The sequence below is a fragment of the Triticum aestivum genome, chromosome 7D (assembly GCF_018294505.1).
Source record: "Triticum aestivum cultivar Chinese Spring chromosome 7D, IWGSC CS RefSeq v2.1, whole genome shotgun sequence".
NCBI classification, from domain to species: Eukaryota; Viridiplantae; Streptophyta; class Magnoliopsida; order Poales; family Poaceae; genus Triticum; species Triticum aestivum.
This window is the reverse complement of record NC_057814.1, coordinates 621,784,076-621,801,853: the sequence shown is the minus strand read 5'-3', so window position 1 is coordinate 621,801,853 and position 17,778 is coordinate 621,784,076. Positions and strand designations below refer to the sequence as shown.

General features: G+C 39.6%; 2 protein-coding genes across 6 annotated transcripts; both read right to left on the bottom strand.

Moving 5' to 3' along the window:
- Positions 1 to 556: 556 nt before the first annotated feature.
- Positions 557 to 2,475, bottom strand: LOC123168104 (GDSL esterase/lipase At3g09930-like). Its single transcript, XM_044585964.1, has 5 exons — positions 2,327 to 2,475; positions 1,954 to 2,184; positions 1,450 to 1,739; positions 1,076 to 1,352; positions 557 to 977 (listed from the first exon to the last, which is right to left on the bottom strand). Exons 1-5 carry the CDS (start codon positions 2,379 to 2,381, stop codon positions 733 to 735), a joined length of 1,098 nt encoding a protein of 365 aa, XP_044441899.1. The 5' UTR covers positions 2,382 to 2,475; the 3' UTR covers positions 557 to 732.
- Positions 2,476 to 4,580: 2,105 nt separating this feature from the next.
- Positions 4,581 to 17,128, bottom strand: LOC123170456 (uncharacterized protein PB18E9.04c). 5 transcript variants are annotated; one of them, XM_044588322.1, is made up of 10 exons: positions 16,998 to 17,128; positions 16,802 to 16,900; positions 15,562 to 15,659; positions 13,469 to 13,567; positions 10,033 to 10,131; positions 6,682 to 6,780; positions 6,523 to 6,585; positions 5,637 to 5,738; positions 4,968 to 5,130; positions 4,581 to 4,884 (listed from the first exon to the last, which is right to left on the bottom strand). In XM_044588322.1, exons 3-9 carry the CDS (start codon positions 15,653 to 15,655, stop codon positions 4,994 to 4,996), a joined length of 693 nt encoding a protein of 230 aa, XP_044444257.1. In that variant the 5' UTR covers positions 15,656 to 15,659; positions 16,802 to 16,900; positions 16,998 to 17,128; the 3' UTR covers positions 4,581 to 4,884; positions 4,968 to 4,993. The 5 variants fall into 5 exon arrangements, with proteins under 5 accessions (XP_044444257.1, XP_044444255.1, XP_044444256.1 ...); XM_044588320.1 differs by lacking the exon at positions 15,562 to 15,659; XM_044588321.1 differs by lacking the exon at positions 15,562 to 15,659 and having other exon boundaries at positions 5,664 to 5,738.
- Positions 17,129 to 17,778: the final 650 nt, after the last annotated feature.

Genomic DNA, 17,778 nt, shown 5'->3' with positions numbered 1-17,778 from the left:
TCTTGCTTCCGAATACATGAAACAGCAAAGTAAAAGAAACCAGCCCCACGGATGTGAAATCCACACATTGCAGCTACAGGTTCAAAAGCTTAACAAAATCAGTGGCATAAGACCTAGCTTATTACAGACATGTGCTTATTACAGACAGCGGCAGGGAGCTAAGTGGAAGTTCTCACAGGCACGACCTGTGCGCTTTTAATTACAGGTGCATAAACACAGCCTTCGCAAGCCGGGGCGTAGATGGTGAAGGCAGAACCTGACGGAACAGCCAAGAACGCCGGACGAACCTATGGGTTGCGGGTGCCAGTATGCGTCTTTCTCGTCTTTGCCACGTAAAACATAGCTGGCTTGGCACCCATCATGTCGTGTCAAACACCCATGCTACCACCAGGTGGAGTGTTACCTCAATCAACTAAGCCGCACTCTTTGAGACCAAAGATCGCACATGCAGATATATATATCTACTCTTTACTCAAATAGAACCAATCATCCAAGCACCTTCTCATTTGCTGCAACTCCCATGAGCTCCTCAAATAGATACACACTAGATTCACCATACATAGTACGACCAACTTTCTTAAAACATTAAGGTAACTAGACGAAAGTTCATGGAACACAAGGCAATAAAAACTCACAAGTTTCTTCCTAAATACGAATACTATCTATATAAAGCTAACCTAGCAAAACAATTTTGAATGGTCTCTGTAACAGCTTCTAGGAACTGCAAAGGCATCATGGAACATAGTCCCGATCTAGGAACTCCCTCAAAGGCTCTTCTAGCGCCTCTGTAACAGCTTCCCACCCAGCAGTCGTCGGGTAACTCTCGTCCCAGTAGAACTTCTTGTCAGGATTCTTGCATAGGTCGTAGAGGCGCTCCCCTGACGGGCTAACCTGTCCACAGTACCCCAGCTCGGTGGAAGCCTCACAGCAAGGTGTCAGCTTGCGCTTGAAATTGTTTGACTGCTCCGATCCTTCACCTGCATACACATAGTTCCAACAGATGTTGAATAAAATGCATACATGTGAAACCAGATTTAATTTGCATCATGCGCGTGCAGACATATAAAGTACTTACCAGGGGCGTGATTGACGATGTCGGTGAAGGCAGTGTAGAGGTCCAGTATGTGGGCATTATTCTTGTTGCCCATGAGGTGTTCTATATTGATGTTGTGCACAGTCGCGGCATAGTTGGCCAGAAGGTTGCATGTCGTGTAGTTGTTCGAACTAGTCCGCAAAGGCGTGCAGCCAATGGGATGCATGTTGTTCACTAGTACCTTTCTCACACCTAGCCTATGTAGCTTCCCCACGTTCTTCGCAATCTCGGTCGTCACATTCCCAATATAACTATCAATCTGCATGGAAGAGAAGTTACTTGGTAAGAATATGGGTATATAGTAATTGCAGTCTGGTTAGTGGTTTGCAAGTTTGAGTCTGCTAACTACTACTCACATCGTCGAAGCTACTCAAGAAGGCATTCTCGACGTTGGCACCAGTCATGTAGTCACTGCCGGAGATGGAGACGAGAGCGACCGAGCTCTGAAGCTGTTGTTTTGAGATAACCCCAGCATTGAGTAGCCTCGTGAAAGCATTGACCTGTGTGGCAAGGGTCGGCACCTTCTTGTCCGGTACCTCGTAGACGCCAGCGCCGCCGAAAGCAAAGGTCATGCCAGATGGGTCACAAGATAGATGTGGCGTGAGCCTGTACGATGGAGGGGCTTCACTGAGGCCCAAGATCCTTGCTGCAAGGGAAATAAATCAATAAATATCAGGGTCCTTATTTTTAGTACAACACAGATAAGATTGTATGGGTCAGAACTAAAATTATCTAGAGCGTTCATATGATGTATTATTTTGAATGGTCTAAGATATAAGGTTGTACGTGCTCAAAAATAAATTCTCTATCTAGCTAGGTACATAAAACAATAGCGTATCAGTATATATCTAGCTACGTACCAATGAAGTCAGATTGAATCCAATAGTTGGAAAGGCGTCCAGTTGGAACAGGAGTCGCAGATCCACGGGAGTTGAGATAGGAGCCGTAGGGATAGCTCCATTGACGCCATGTATCGGTCTTTGGGAGGTTGCCGTTGTCGACGAAGCCATCGCCGAAGACGAACATGCTGGACCATTGGTTCTTTGACCCCTGATCAGCCGAAGGTGTGCCTCGTGCCTCCACACGAGCCCCTGTCAGATAGATCAATCATGTCTCAGTGCATGCATGAAGAACTTGACGAGATCGAAGTAACATGTATACTTGAAGAGCTAACAACGAATATCTAAAAGCGAAAGCAAGGCAGTAGGAGTAAGTAGTTTTGTATGTGCATACCATCCAATGCAAGGACGACGAGGAGAAGGCAGAAGACGGTCGGCATGAGCTTCATGGTTACGAGGCCGGCGCCCGGCGCGGAAGCTGATGGGTATAGCTATGGGGAGATGGTTGTGGCCGTGCATGCGCCTATGGCCATATTTATAGAAGATTCTTCTGATCGGTAGGTACGTACGTATGGCACATGGACTCAGTAATCCCACGTACGTACGCTTGTAGCTATAGCTGCTGCCAGACTAAGAATGCATGCGTCAACGTGGAGACGAAGAAACGTCTTGGGAGGAGACCCATAGATAGAAGAATCCTGTAGCAAACTTTGAACGACAGATAGATAGAATGGTGCGTCCTACCTGTACCTATCTAGATACAGGTAATGTGTTAACTTGAAAGTCCAACCCGGCCACCTGGATCCAGAAATCCTTGTACCTGTTAACTTGGAAGTCCTACCCTGCACCTGGTTCGGAAAATTGGTTGGGCCGCAACTTGGAGGTCACACCGGATCAGGTGAGATGCAGGACCAGGGAACAGCCGGGTGCTCCCCGGCGCGCGCTTTTTCTAGCTAGCCGGACGTGCTCTGCGTTCGCGTGTTTCAAACAACACTAGATAGGGGGCGCGGCTTGCCGCGCGTTGCCCGCCAAACTGCGGGCAACCAGATATGAATATAACCATTTTGAAAGATTGTTTGACGTAAAACATGATAACATTAGCAAACTAAAATTTTAGCTCTTTTACATGATCACAACATTCCTCCAGAAAACAGGCACAACAATTTTCTCAAAATATGAATTTAAGTATGATAATAAACATGTGTTGCTAGCACATTCTTGGGACTAATATACATAAGAGTCCAGGAAGACAACATATATGCTTGGCAGTTTCTCGGCAATAATCACATATACCAAAATATATGTACAGCATTATCTATAGTGTGAATAGTAGCCAAACATATTTGTACATAGTGTGTTCCATTGCTCAAGTATAATTTGCTCATGGAACAACACATAACACTATATGATACATGACATAGGACACATAGCTTGTATGATGCATGCGAAAGGTTTTGCATCAATTCTATGAATCTGGAAGGATCGTTGTTTTGAGTCTGAATCAAAGCTCCTGGTTGGAAGAGAGACGACAAATCGATACTTCCTTGAAATAACAGCGCCTAACCATCTTGGGATAGAATCATCCCCGTGTGTGTACGCCACGTTTAAGAAGAAAAAAAATCCAATTTGCAATAGATCCAGTGGACACCATAAAAAAAATCATAAATCCGATAGGCATCAGATAAGTGTGGCAATGCGTTATTTAAAGAGTGCACTAATGGTGATCTGTAGTATGTAAAAAAACATGGAGAAAACACCAGCACATAAAAGGGAATAAAATGAGGTAATGTAAACATCTAACAGCTCCATGGTGAAACTTTTCTTAGTAAAGATTGTGTATCATAACAACCTGGTAAAAATCCCACACTTTCACTCCTTACAATCCATGGTAAAACACTTTAAGATAACGAACAGTTATTTGCGAGGTACACACACTCACATACTTATAATTAGTACAATCCCAAATGCGATATGACTGCCATATAAGAACAAAGTGCATGCATTTTGCAGTCGCTACCGAGTAGGGCATTTTGGAGACCGAGCAGGCCTTAGTGTGTGATGTATATGTGTGTATGTGTAAAATTCAAAGATGTAATGTGTATGTGTATAAAATTTCAGGATGAAATACACTGAATTGCGAGCTGCACAAAAAAAACACAGACTTTGAGGGTGAACAATAGACATGCCAAAAAGCCCCTGATTTTTTAGTTTTTTGTGTAGCTCTCATTTTAGGGTATTTCGACCTAAAAATCTACACACATGTACATTATGTCTCTAGGTAAACGTGTATTCTTTCAGAATTTTTTGAAACTGAAAAGTATGAATGTTGAAGTTTTCAAATCAAGGCCTCCATGGAGCTCGGTCTCCGTTTGGCATTTTTCGCTACCGAAGGCACTTACCACCGAAACTGGAGAATCAAACTTACCTACAGTTGGGCTGGCCAGCGCTCTGCCATGCGCGTTCATGACGTCGTGTTGGAGGTGAGGTTCACCGCTAGGGCAGGAGCCTTTCTTCGTACTTGCCAGTGCGACGTGTGCTGCATGTGCTCGTTTGTTGTAGCAAGCCTGGTTGTGCTCTGCGCGCAAGTATTGGGAGCAACAACATATATGGTAGAGCACCTTTCGTTCATCAACATCCATGGTAAATACTTTAAGATAAATGAACTATTTTTGTGAGTTACACACTCTGAAATACTTTTTAGTACAACCCCAAATCCCAAATACATGTGAACTCAATACACACTACATAAATAGGGACTAGGGGCAGCATGCAAATCCATCGAGAGGCAATTACAAACCACTACACGTAACAGATTCATATATTTCTCTTAGTTCCACTTGCGTACCGACTAAATTACAACCAATTTATAAGAGAGTACAATACACATATTATTTGTATTATTTTAGAGATCGAACATCGGACGATTGAACTGCTACACGCATCATAGCTTGCCTGAGTAAAAACAAGATTTAATTCAATAAGACAAAGTCTCTGAGGTGCGCAGTATGTACATAAGTAGAGCAATAAATCATTACCATCCATAAGCAAGATACTATAGAGTTCACTTGTTTTTTGTTCCTGTAGACTTCGGTTTTCCGGCACCATGAGACTCTGCATGCCCCCTTTGACTGCTGCTTGCTGATGATTGCCCATTCCTATTGCTCGCTGATGATGATGGGGCTTGACGTCTGGGTTGATCTGCATGCACGCAAGATCACCGGGAGATGACAAAAGAAACTTTAGCAAAATCATTTTGGACAAGGAATGGAACCTAGATAAAAAAATGCAGAGCAGAAAATCAGGTGCCACGTAATGGACATATATGTTCACTGCAGTCTAGTGTGATATGAGTCGATTAGTACTCCCTCCGTTGATGTATACAAAGCCATTTAGTCTTTTCTTTGTTTAAATCAAGTAGTGTCAATTTTGATCAAGTTTACATGAAAAAGTATCAGCATATATAATACCTAATCATTACATTTTGAATACGTATTTCATGATAGATCCAGTAAAATTGATTCAGTAAAAGTGATCTTGTATGCATAGGTGAAGCCGTGGAGTATTGTATACATAGGCAGGACTCTATGCCTCCAGCCACTTTCACCATGTAAATACTTCCTGATTGTAGACGTTAATTTTTGGTAATACAAAGTCAGTGGGGGTCTTCCCCACTGTCCAGAGCTTCAAAAAAAAAAACTCTATACCTCCAGCTCGAGTGACAAGGTACAAACCAGTAGAAGATGCCTGACTTTGTTTCTGCTGCTCTGTTGTGGATGGTCTCCTTCCACTCGCAGGCATACCACTAGCTGCATGACAATCAACTAATTACTAAAAGAATATAGATGATAACTCTTATTCCCCGCAATCAAGTTTCTAATACAAGCACAGGGCTTAATCCTTGCTCCATGGGAAATCAGTACATGCGTATGTGGGTTACTAAGCACAGATTCCAAAATAAATGACTTGCTATAGATGGTGTGCAGCAAATTTTTAAGATGAAAGATAGTATTATTAGATTTATCATCCAAAATATTTCAATAGTACAAACTTTTCTGCAACATATGCTCACTAAAGCTAATGGTCAATGATTCATGTTCAAGACATGTCAATGTCAAAAAATTTATCTATTTACAGAGGCGGGATAGAATACACTCAAGTTATCCATGCATCAAAGGAAGAGGTGGTACTAAATTAGTTTTTCTTGTACTAGCACAGGGCTTAATCCTCAGTACATGAAAAATCAGAAGATATATAAGTTAAATGGTTACTACATGCATCCGTGGGTTAATAACCACAGATTCAAAAATAAATGACTTGATAGAAGGCGTGAAGCAAAATTTTCTATCTCTTATTACTTGTATAAAAATATTTATATATCGGTAAGATGAAAAATACTTCAAATAGTACAAAGTTTTCCAGCTCAAATAATCGTATACAAAGTTTTTCTGCAGCAGATGCCTACTAAACCTAATGATCTAGGATTCATGTTCAAGACATGTCAATGTCAAAAATATTATATGTTTATGAAGGCTGGATAGAATAGACTCAAGTGATCCATGAAAGGAAGAGGTGGTACTAATTAATCAATACCTGAAGATGCATGTTTACCGGCATTACGCAATGTCACTGGAGTAACAGGATTCATACTCATCGCTGCATGTCAAATCAGATTACTTTCAGGTAATCTAATACAAAATAATACATAACTTAACTCTGCCTATACTCGAGCAATCGGTGAGAGGTACTAACCCGTGGCAGCCCGTGCATTCAAGGCTTCCTGTTGTCGAGTATTAGGTGTTGGCGAAGCCGAATGAATCTTCAGTGGAGTAACCGTCTTGCTACTGCCCCCTGCACGGCATATCAGGCATATAAAGATAAGTTAGTAAAGTAGAGTGCATGTGGTATAGGAGTGCTATGCTAATCATTACAATGCTAACCAGCTCACCCTTTGCCATTTTGTTGCTGTTGGAGGCCATAATGCTTAACTGTTTGTGAGCTAGGTTGAAAATATCGATTCTTATAGGCGCATATGGAGCAGCATTGTAAAAATCGCATCAACTCGAACGATCATGAAATCTAAAACTAGTACGTCTATAATAACTAAAATTTTAATTTCCACTAGCTGATTACAATGATGTGGGATTGTATGGACTCCTCTGAGTGAGTGCTAATGTTATTAAATGTTTAATTTGACCCATGAATTTTGCTTTGACTGGATATACCTAGCCAGTGGAATATGTGTGAATGCACGCAGTATGGAAATGGTTTGGAAATTATTGGAAGTGCATTCAAATTAATGTTGAGCTCTCTGAACACGACGTGCAAGCCACATATAAAATATATTTCTAATCGCAAACGAAATAGTGCCCACATGTATGTGGTTGTGATCAGCTCCTCGACAGATATATCTTTCAACTATATTTAGTAGTAGCTGAAATAGGACACGAAAATGCACTAATAAATGTTTACATTTATTTTTCCTTGGTAGTAATCGGCACAAAATGTAGTGATAGTCTTCTAAAGGTGTGAACAATATATCCTGAAATAAGTGCTGGATCATGTGTAGTTTCCTTGACCTTGGCATTCAAAATAGCACAAGTCTTTTGAGAGTGTAGGAGATCTTTACCTAGCTAGGTCCTAGTATTCTACACGAAAACAGCAATTGGTATACATATGTTATAACTGTCATAGCGCAGCTTTTCTTGATTTGACTAGCTGAGTTATATGCGTACATATAGTAGATGTTCCTTCATCGTCGTTCCAAGTTGGAACATAAGTTAATTGATTAACACATCGAGTCAAGCCATTTTTACTTTTAGAATTTGCATGATGTATGTTCCTCATTACTAATACGGGAATTTTTTTGCTTGAATAATTTATTGGTCACATAGCTAATTAACCAGTACAATTGAATCTTAGAATATTTAATTAAGAGGAGATGCGTACAAACAACACAGTGTTGCACCGCAAAAAAAATATATAAGGCATGATTGTCCTGTATTATAGCGCATGTCATAAGCGATTAGCTAGTCGAAAAGCTATATCAACAGCAGAACTGTTCTGAGTGTGCATAAACTAGGGCATTTGGTTTGGTCTGACCATCTTGGAGTTTTGGACACCATCAACGGAAGAAACTTGCTTGACTTATTCTTACAGTGAGCCTTTTGTTTTTACTTAAGGAGTACAGATGTATAAGAAGTTCAACGCATTGTGGCAGATGTTCATACGGCCCTCAAGTTTGACACCCGAATAACCCATAGGAGGCTCCGTGTCTTCCGCATCTGTTTTCCTGATCCTATCTACCCTCCGTATATTATATTAAAAGTTATATGAATATGTTCTCGACAGTAGGTTCCATTCATTTGTTGTTATATATGAACAAATTTCGTTTATTTATAGGACCCATAGTCTATTTGACCCTGTAAAATTTATTCCTTAATATGGCATCCTCGATGTGAGTTTGTGCGGCGCATCTAGGTTTGCTAAATCCACTCATTTTTAGTCCCAATTAGTGTTTCACAAAACAAAGTGCCGATATACTAATATATCCTACAAGTGTCTGGGAGGCTCTTTCCCATTCACATACTTGGCCTTGACCTTGAGCATAACCTGCCTACGAATTACACCCCTGATTCAAGTAAGGGAAAAGAGATTAGGTATGTGTCTGATTATGGAGGGACACTTCAAATTATCAATGTTTTTCTTTCATCTCTCCCAAACTTATGAGTTGTCTCAAATTATATGATGGCACCATGGAGGGGTTTGATAAATATACGATACACAATTTTCGGATGAGGAAGGATTCAAAGAAGAAGAATACACCTTCGGCTACATTTAATATAGACTGCAGGGAAAAGATTAGGAAGGTCTTGGGTCATTAACCTAGAAGTTCAGAATTTCAAACATCAAGGATGGGTTGCTAGTTGGAATCCAAATAAAAAAATCAAGCAGGAATTATAACGACGTGTAGGCAGGGACAAAGCTAGAAAAAAAGTTTAATGGGGTCATCTTCTATAAATAAACAATGATTATTGCTAAATTGGTGAAGGATTTGCTAATTTCATTCGGGTCAATTTACCCCATAGCTTACAAGGCAGCTCCGTCCCTGCGTGTAGGTGTAGGCATGATTTGAAACAGTCCAACGAAGATATGACTAGTGATGGATATGCAAATGCCCCTGGTTAAGTTTTATCCACTAGGGATAGGAAATTATGGATCGTGATTTTACAACCTTGCCCATAAATATCATCTACTATGGTTGTTGGATCCATTTAGTTTTCAGTGGGAATTGGATTAACAAAGGGATTTTCCTTTTCTGTGTCAACCTTGGCCAATGAAGACTGGGTTGCTATCCCTATTAAAAATGATGGCTAGGATGCTAGGTTGCCTAAGCATATATGAGTATCAAGAACTTTCTAGTTGGTTGTTTGCGTCAAAGAGACTCTTCCGAGAAGCGACTGAAAATAACCACCACTTTCCCTCGCTGCCACACCAATGAATGCGTTGATTGTTTCTGACCAGTTTGTGACAACAAGGTCGTGGACTACAACTGTTTGGCTCGCTGTCACTTCCTCTTAGACAATGTATGATGTGCCCCTCATAGGGGTAATCAACCAGTGGTTATGAACTCAAACCATATGTGGGGAGGGTTTTTAGACATGAGTTAGGGAATCTGATGAACTCATACCATATGTGATGAACTCAAAACTAGATGAAATAAGCATTATTATATTTATCATGAAAAATAATTCAAACAATAGAAAGTTTTGCAGCTGAAAGAAATATACAAAAAAATTCTGCAGAATATGCCTACTAAAGCTAATGATCTAGGATTCATGTTCAAGATGTGTCAATGCCATAAATATTATATTTTTACAAAGGCCCGATAGAATATACTCAAGTGGTCCATGAAAGGAAGAGGTGGTACTAATTAGTCAGTACAAGAAGATGCATGTTCCCCGGCGTTACGCGATGCTGGTGGAGTAACAGGATTCGTACTCATCTTTGCATGTCAAATCAGATTACTTTCAGGTAATCGAATACAAAATAATAAATAACTTAACTATGGATATACTCGAGCCATCGGTGAGAGGTACTAACCCGTGGCAGCCCGTGAACTCGCCGCATCATGTTGTCGAGTATTAGATGTCGTTGAAGCCGAATGAATCTTCAGTGGAGTAACCGTCTTGCTACTGCCCCCTGCATGGTATATGAGACATATATAAATAAGTTAGTAAAATAGCGTGAATGTGATATTGTAGTGCTATGCTAATCATTGCAACGCTAGCCATCTCACCCTTCGCCATTTTGTTGTTGTTGCTGGAGGCCATAAAGCTAACCTTTTGTGAGCTAGGTTGAAGTGTGATTGCCAAATGCATCGGAAAAATCGATTCTTATAGACGCATATGGAGCGGGCATTGTAAAAATCGCATCAACTAGCATGATCATGACATCTAATGCGAAACTTCTACGTGTATAATAACTAAAATTTTAATTTGCACTAGTTGATTACATTGTTGTTGAAGTGTATGGACTCCTTTGAGTGAGTGCTAATGCCATTGAATGTTTAATTTGACCCATGAGTTTTGCTTTGACTGGATCTACCTAGTCAATGGAATATGCGTCGAATGCACGTGGTCCAGAAATGGTTTGGAAATTATTGGAAGTGCATTCAAATTCATGTTGAGCTCTCTGAACACGACGTGCAAACCACATATAAAATATATTTTGAGTCGCAAACGAAATAGTGCCACATGTACGTGGTTGTGATCAGCTCCTCCGCAGATGTATCTTTCAAACAATATTAATTAGTAGCTGAAATAAGGCATGAAAATGTGCTAATAGATTTTACGTTTCTTTTGGCTTGCTAGTAAACAACAAAAAATGTAATGATTGTCTTCTAAGGGTGTGAACAAGATATCCTGAAATAACTGATGGATCATCTGTAGTTTCTTGACCTTGGCATTCAAATTAGCACAAGTCTTTTGAGAGTTAATGTAGGAGATCATTAACTATCTAGGTCATAATATTCTACACGAAAATAGCTATGGGTATACATATGGTATAACTGTCATGGCGCAGCTTTTCTTGATTTGACTAGCTGATGTATATGTGTACATATAGTAGATGTTCCTTAGTCATCGTTCCAAGTTGGAAAAAACTTAATGGATTAGCACATCGAGTCAAGCCATTTTTTCTTTTAGAATTTGCACGATATGTGTTCCTCGTTACTAATATAGGAATTCTTTTTGCTTGAATAATTTATTGGGTACATAGCTAATTGACCAGTACGATCCAATCTTAGTATGTTTATTAAGAGGAGAAGCATACAGAGAACACAGTGTTGCCCCCGCAAAACAAATTAGGGCATAACTGTCATGTATTATAGTGCACGTCATGAGCGATAAGCTATTCAGGAAGCTATATCAACAACATAACTGTTCTGTGGTGTGCATAAACAAAGACATTTGGTTTGGTCCAACCATCTTGGAGTTTTAGACACCATTAACGAAAAAAACTTGCTTGACTTATTCTTATAGTAAGCCTTTCTTTTTACTTAGGGAGTACAGATGTATAAGAAATTAAACACAATGTGGTGTTTGCTCAGAGGGCCCTCGGGTTTGACGCCCGAATAACCCATAGGAGGCTTCGTATCTTCCGCGTCTCTTCTCCTGACATTATCTATCACCCGTATTTTTATCAGAAGTTATGAACATGTGCTCGGCAGTAGCTTCCATTCAATAAATTTATACGAACAAATTCCAGTTTATTTATGGGACCCATAGTCTATTTGAGCCTGTAAAATTTATTCCATAATATGCCATCCTCTATGTGAGTTTGTGCGGCTCGATTAAACCATTGAAGCCACCCTGGATCTAGGTTTGCAAATCCACTCATTTTTCAGTCACAATCAATGTTGCAGAGGAAGTGCAGATATACTCATATTCCGAACAGCGTCAGGGCGGCTCTTTCCCTTTCACATACTTGGGCTTGACTTTGAGTATAACATACCTAAGAATTCTACCACTGATTCAAGGAGAGGAAAAGAGATTAAGTATGTGTTCTAATTCGATAGAGGGAGACTTCAAATTATAAATGTTGTTCTTTCATCTCTTCCAACCTTATTGAGTTGTCTCAAATTATACAATGGCACCACAGAGGGGTTTGATAAATATACAAGACACTACCTTTGGACTAGGAAGGATTCAAAGAAGAAGAATACACCTTTGGCTGCAATTCCTTTAGACCGCAGGGAAAAGGATTAGGAAGGTTTTGGGTCATTAATCTGGAAGTTCAGAATTTCAAACAAGGATGGATAGCTACTTGGAATCCAAATAAAAAATCAAGCAGGAATTAAAAAGCCACGTTGGTGTGGGCGTGATTTGAAACGGTCCAATGAAGATATGACTTGTGATGGATATGCAAATACACCATGTGAGGTTTTATCCAGAAGGTATAGGAAATGATGGATCATGATTTTACATCCTTGCCCATGAATATCATCTACTATGGTTACTAGAACCATTTAGTTTTACGTGGGAATTGGACTAACAAAGGAATTTTCTACTATATGTCAATCTTGGCCATTGTAGGTCGGGCTCTTATCCCTATAACAAATGGAATGGCTAGGATACTAGGTTTCCTAAGCATATATGAGTATCGGGTACTTTGTAGTAGAATGTTTGCGTCAAAGAGCCTCTTTCGAGAAGCAATTGAAAAAACTACCACTTTCCCTCGGTGGCACTCCAATGCATGTGTTGATTGATTCTGATGAGTTGGTTACAACATGGTCGTGGATTACAACTGTTCAAATGGCTGTCACTTCCTCTTGGACCGTGTGTGATGTGCCTGTAATAGGGGTAATCGACCAGTGGTTATGAACTCAAAACCATATGTGGGGACGTTTTTAGACATGAGTAATATTACGGTCAAAACCAAAGTATCCGCAATCTAAGCAACCATTGCAAAATTGAGCATGGCCGAAAAAAGGGAAAGTGGTGATCGTGGTTGGGGGGGGGGGTGAATTGCTCAAGTGGCAAATGGTCCTACTTCGAGACTCGTGTGTGTTCCTCTTCAGATAGGGTTTTTAAAAATGTATTAGAGCATGTGATGAACTCAAACCATATGTGATGAACCCAAAACCAGATGAAAAAGGCATTATTAGATTTATCATGAAAAATATATCAAACAATACAAAGTTCTGCAGCTCAGAAAAACATATACAAAGTTTTTCTACAAAATACGCCTACTCAAGCTAATGATCTAGGATTCATGATCAAGACCTGTCAATGCCTAAAATATTATATGTTTACGATTGCCGGATAGAATAGACTCAAGTGATCCATGAAAGGAAGAGGTGGTACTAATTAGTCAGTACAAGAAGATGCATGTTCACCAGCGTTACGCGATGCCAATGGAGTAACGGGATTCACACTCATCTTTGCATGTCAAATCTAACTAATTTCAGGTAATCGAATACAAAATAATAAATAACTTAACTATGGATATACTCGAGCCATCGGTGAGAGGTACTAACCCGTGGCAGCTCGTGAACTCGTGGCATCATGTTGTCGAGTATTAGGCGTTGGCGAGGCCGAATGAATCCTTAGTGGAGTAACTGTCTTGCTACTGCCCCCTGCAAGGTATATCAGACATATATAAATAAGTTAGTAAAGTAGCGTGCACGTGACATAGGAGTGCTATGCTAATCATAGCACCGCTAGCCAGCTCACCCTTCGCCATTTTGTTGTTGTTGTTGGAGGCCATAATGCTTAACCGTTTGTGAGCTAGGTTGAAGTGTGATTGCCAAATGTATCGCAAAAATCGATTCTTATACACACATATGGAGCGAGCATTGTAAAAATTGCATCAACTAGAATGATCATGACGCCTAATGCGGAACTAGTACGTGTATAATAACTAAAATTTTAATTTGCACTAGTTGATTACATTGATGTTGAAGTGTATGGACTCCTTTGAGTGAGTGCTAATGTCATTGAATGTTTAATTTGACCCATGAGTTTTGCTTTGACTGGATCTACCTAGTCAATGGAATATGTGTCGAATGCACGCGGTCCAGAAATGGATTGGAAATTATTGGAAGTGCATTCAAATTAATGCTGAGCTCTCTGAACACGATGTGCAAACTACATATATAATATATTCTAGTTGCAAACGAAATAGTGCCCACTTGTACGTGGTTGTGACCAGCTCCTCCACAGATATATCTTTCAAACTACATTTATTACTAGCTGAAAAAAGGCACGAAAATGTGCTAATAAATTTTACATTTCTTTTGGCTTGCTAGTAAACGGCAAAAAATGTACTGATAGTCTTCTAAAGGTGCGAACGAGATATCCTGAAATAAGTGCTAGATCATGTGTAGTTTCTTGACCTTTGCATTCAAATTAGCAAAAGTCTTTTGAGAGTTAATGTAAGAGATCTTTAACTAGCTAGGTCCTAATATTCTACACAAAAACAGCTATGGGTATACATATGGTATAACTGTCATGGTGCAGCTTTTCTTGATTTCACTAGCTGATGTTTATGTGTACATATAGTAGATGTTCCTTAGTCGTCGTTCCAAGTTGGAAAAAATGTTAATGGATTAACACATCGAGTCAAGCCATTTATTATTTTAGAATTTGCATGATATGCGTTCCTCATTACTAATATAGGAATTCTTTTTTGCTTGAATAATTCATTGCGTACATAGATAATTGACCAGTACAATTCGATCTTAGTATGTTTAATTAAGAGGAGAAGCAAATAGACAACATAGTGTTGCCCCCGCAAAACAAATTAGGGCATAATTGTCTTGTATTATTGTGCATGTCATGAGCAATAAGCTATTCCAAAGTTATATCCACAACAGAACTGTACAGTGGTTTGCATAAACTAAGATATTTGGTTTAGTCCAACCATCTTGGAGTTTTAGACACCATTAACGAAAGAAACTTGCTTGGCTTATTCTTACAGTAAGCCTTTCTTTCTACTTAAGGAGTAGAGATGTATAAGAAGTTAAACGCATTGTGGCGTTTGCTCAGAGGGCCCTCGGGTTTGATGCCCGAATTACCCATAGGAGGCTTCGTGTCTTCCGCATCTCTTCTCCTGATCCTATCTATCACCAGTATTTTTATCATAAGTTATGAACATGTGCTCAGTAGTAGGTTCCATTCATTAATTTTACATGAACAAATTTCGGTTTATTTATGGGACTCATAGTCTATTTGACCCTGTAAAATTTATTCCTTAATATGCCATCCTCTATGTGAGTTTGTGCGGCTCGATTCAACCGTCAAAGCCACCGTGGATCTTGGTTTGCAAAATGCACTCGTTTTCAGTCCCAAACAATGTTGCAGAGGACAAAGTGCTGATATACTCATATATCATACAACATCAGGGAGGCTCTTTCCCTTTCACATACTTGGGCTTGACTTTGAGCATAACATGCCTAGGAATTCTACACCTGATTGAAGGAGGGGAAAAGAGATTAAGTATGTGTTCTAATTCTAAAGAGAGAGACTTCAAATTATAAATGTTGTTCTTTCATCTCTTCCAACCTTATTGAGTGGTCTCAAATTATATAATGGCACCACGGAGGGGTTTGATAAATATACGAGACACTACCTTTCGACGAGGAAGGATTCAATGAAGAAGAATACACCTTTGGCTGCAATTTCTTTAGACCGCGGGGAGAAGGATGAGGAAGGTTTTGGGTCATTAATCTGGAAGAGGAATTTCAAACAAGGATGAATTGCTACATGGAATCCAAAAAAATCAAGCAGGAATTATAAAGGCGCGTAGGTGTGGGCGTGATTTGAAACGGTCCAACGAAGGTATGACTTGTGATGGATATGCAAATGATAGATCATGAATTTATATCCTTGCCCATAAATATCATCTAGTACGGTTACTAGATCCATTTAGTTTTACGTGGGAATTGGATTAACGAAGGATTTTTCTATTTCTGTGTCAACGTTGGCCATTGTAGATCGGGCTCTTATCCCTATAACAAACGGAATGGCTAGGATACTAGGTTTCCTAAGCACATATGAGTATTGGGTACTTTGTAGTAGAATGTTTGCGTCAAAGAGCCTCTTCTGAGAAGCAATTGAAAAAAACTACCACTTTCCCTCGGTGCCACTCCAATGCATGCGTTGATTGTTTCTGATGAGTTGGTGACAACATGGTCATGGAGTACAAATGTTTCGCTGACTGTCACTTCCTCTTGGACCGTGTGTGATGTGCACGTCATAGGGGTAATCAACCAGTGGTTATGAACTCAAAACCATATGTGGGGAGGGTTTCTAGACATGAGTTATATTAGGGTCAAAACCAAAAGTTTCCGCAATCTAAGCAACCATTGCAAACTTGAGTGTGGCCAAAAATAGGGAAAGTGGTGGTGTTGGTGGGGGGGGGGGGGGTTCTCAAGTGGCAAATGGTCATACTTCGTCACTCGGGTGGATTCCTCTTTAGTTAGGGTTTTTTAACATGAGTTAGAGCATGTGATGAACTCAAACCATATGTGATGAAGTCAAAACCAAATGAAAAGAGCATTATTAGATTTATCATGAAATTTCAAACAAATACAAAGTTTGTCTGCATAATATGCCTACTAAAGCTAATGATCTAGGATTAATGTTCAAGACATGTCAATGCCAAAAATATTATCTGTTTACGATTGCCGGATACAATAGACTCAAGTGATCCATGAAAGGAAGGGGTGGTACTAATTAGTCAGTACAAGAAGATGCATGTTCACCGGCGTAACTGGATTCGTACTCATCTTTGCATGTGAAATCAGATTACCTTCAGGTAATTGAATACAAAATAATGGATAACTTAACTATGGGTGAGAGGTACTAACCCGTGGCAGCCCGTGAACTCGTGGCATCATGTTGTCGAGTATTAGGTGTTGGCGAAGCCGAATAAATCTTCAGTGGAGTAACCGTCTTACTACTGCCCCCTGCATGGTAGATGAGACATATATAAATAAGTTAGTAAAATAGCGTGAATGTGATATAGTAGTGCTATGCTAATCATTGCAACGCTAGCCATCTCACCCTTCGCCATTTTTTTGTTGTTGTTGGAGGCCATAATGCTTAACCTTGTGATCTAGGTTGAAGTGTGATTGCCAAATGCATCGGAAAATCGATTCTTATAGACGCAATGGACCGGGCATTGTAAAAATCGCATCAACTAGAATGATCATGACGTATAATGCGAAACTTGTACATGTATAATAACTAAAAATTTAATTTGCACTAGTTGATTACATTGATGTTGAAGTGTATGGACTCCTTTGAGTGAGTGCTAATGTCATTGAATGTTTAATTTGACTCATGAGTTTTGCTTTGACTGGACCTACCTTGTCAATGGAATATGTGTCGAATGTACGCGGTCCAGAAATGGTTCGGAAATTATTGGAAATGCATTCAAGTTAATGTTGAGCTCTCTGAACACGACGTGCAAACCACATATAATATATATTTCTAGTCGCCAATGAAATAGTGCCGACATGTACGTGGTTGTGATCAACTCCTACACAGATATATCTTTCAAATTATATTTATTAGTAGCTGAAATAAGGCACAAAAATGTGCTAATAATTTTTACATTTCTTTTGGGTTGCTAGTAAACGGCAGAAAATGTATTGATAGTCTTGTAAAGGTGTGAACAAGATATCCTGAAATAAGTGATGGATCATCTGTAGTTTCTTGACCTTGGCATTCAAATTAGCACAAGTCTTTTGAGAGTTAATATAGGAGATCTTTAACTAGCTAGGTCCTAATATTCTACACGACAACAGCTATGGGTATACATATGGTATAACTGTCATGGCGC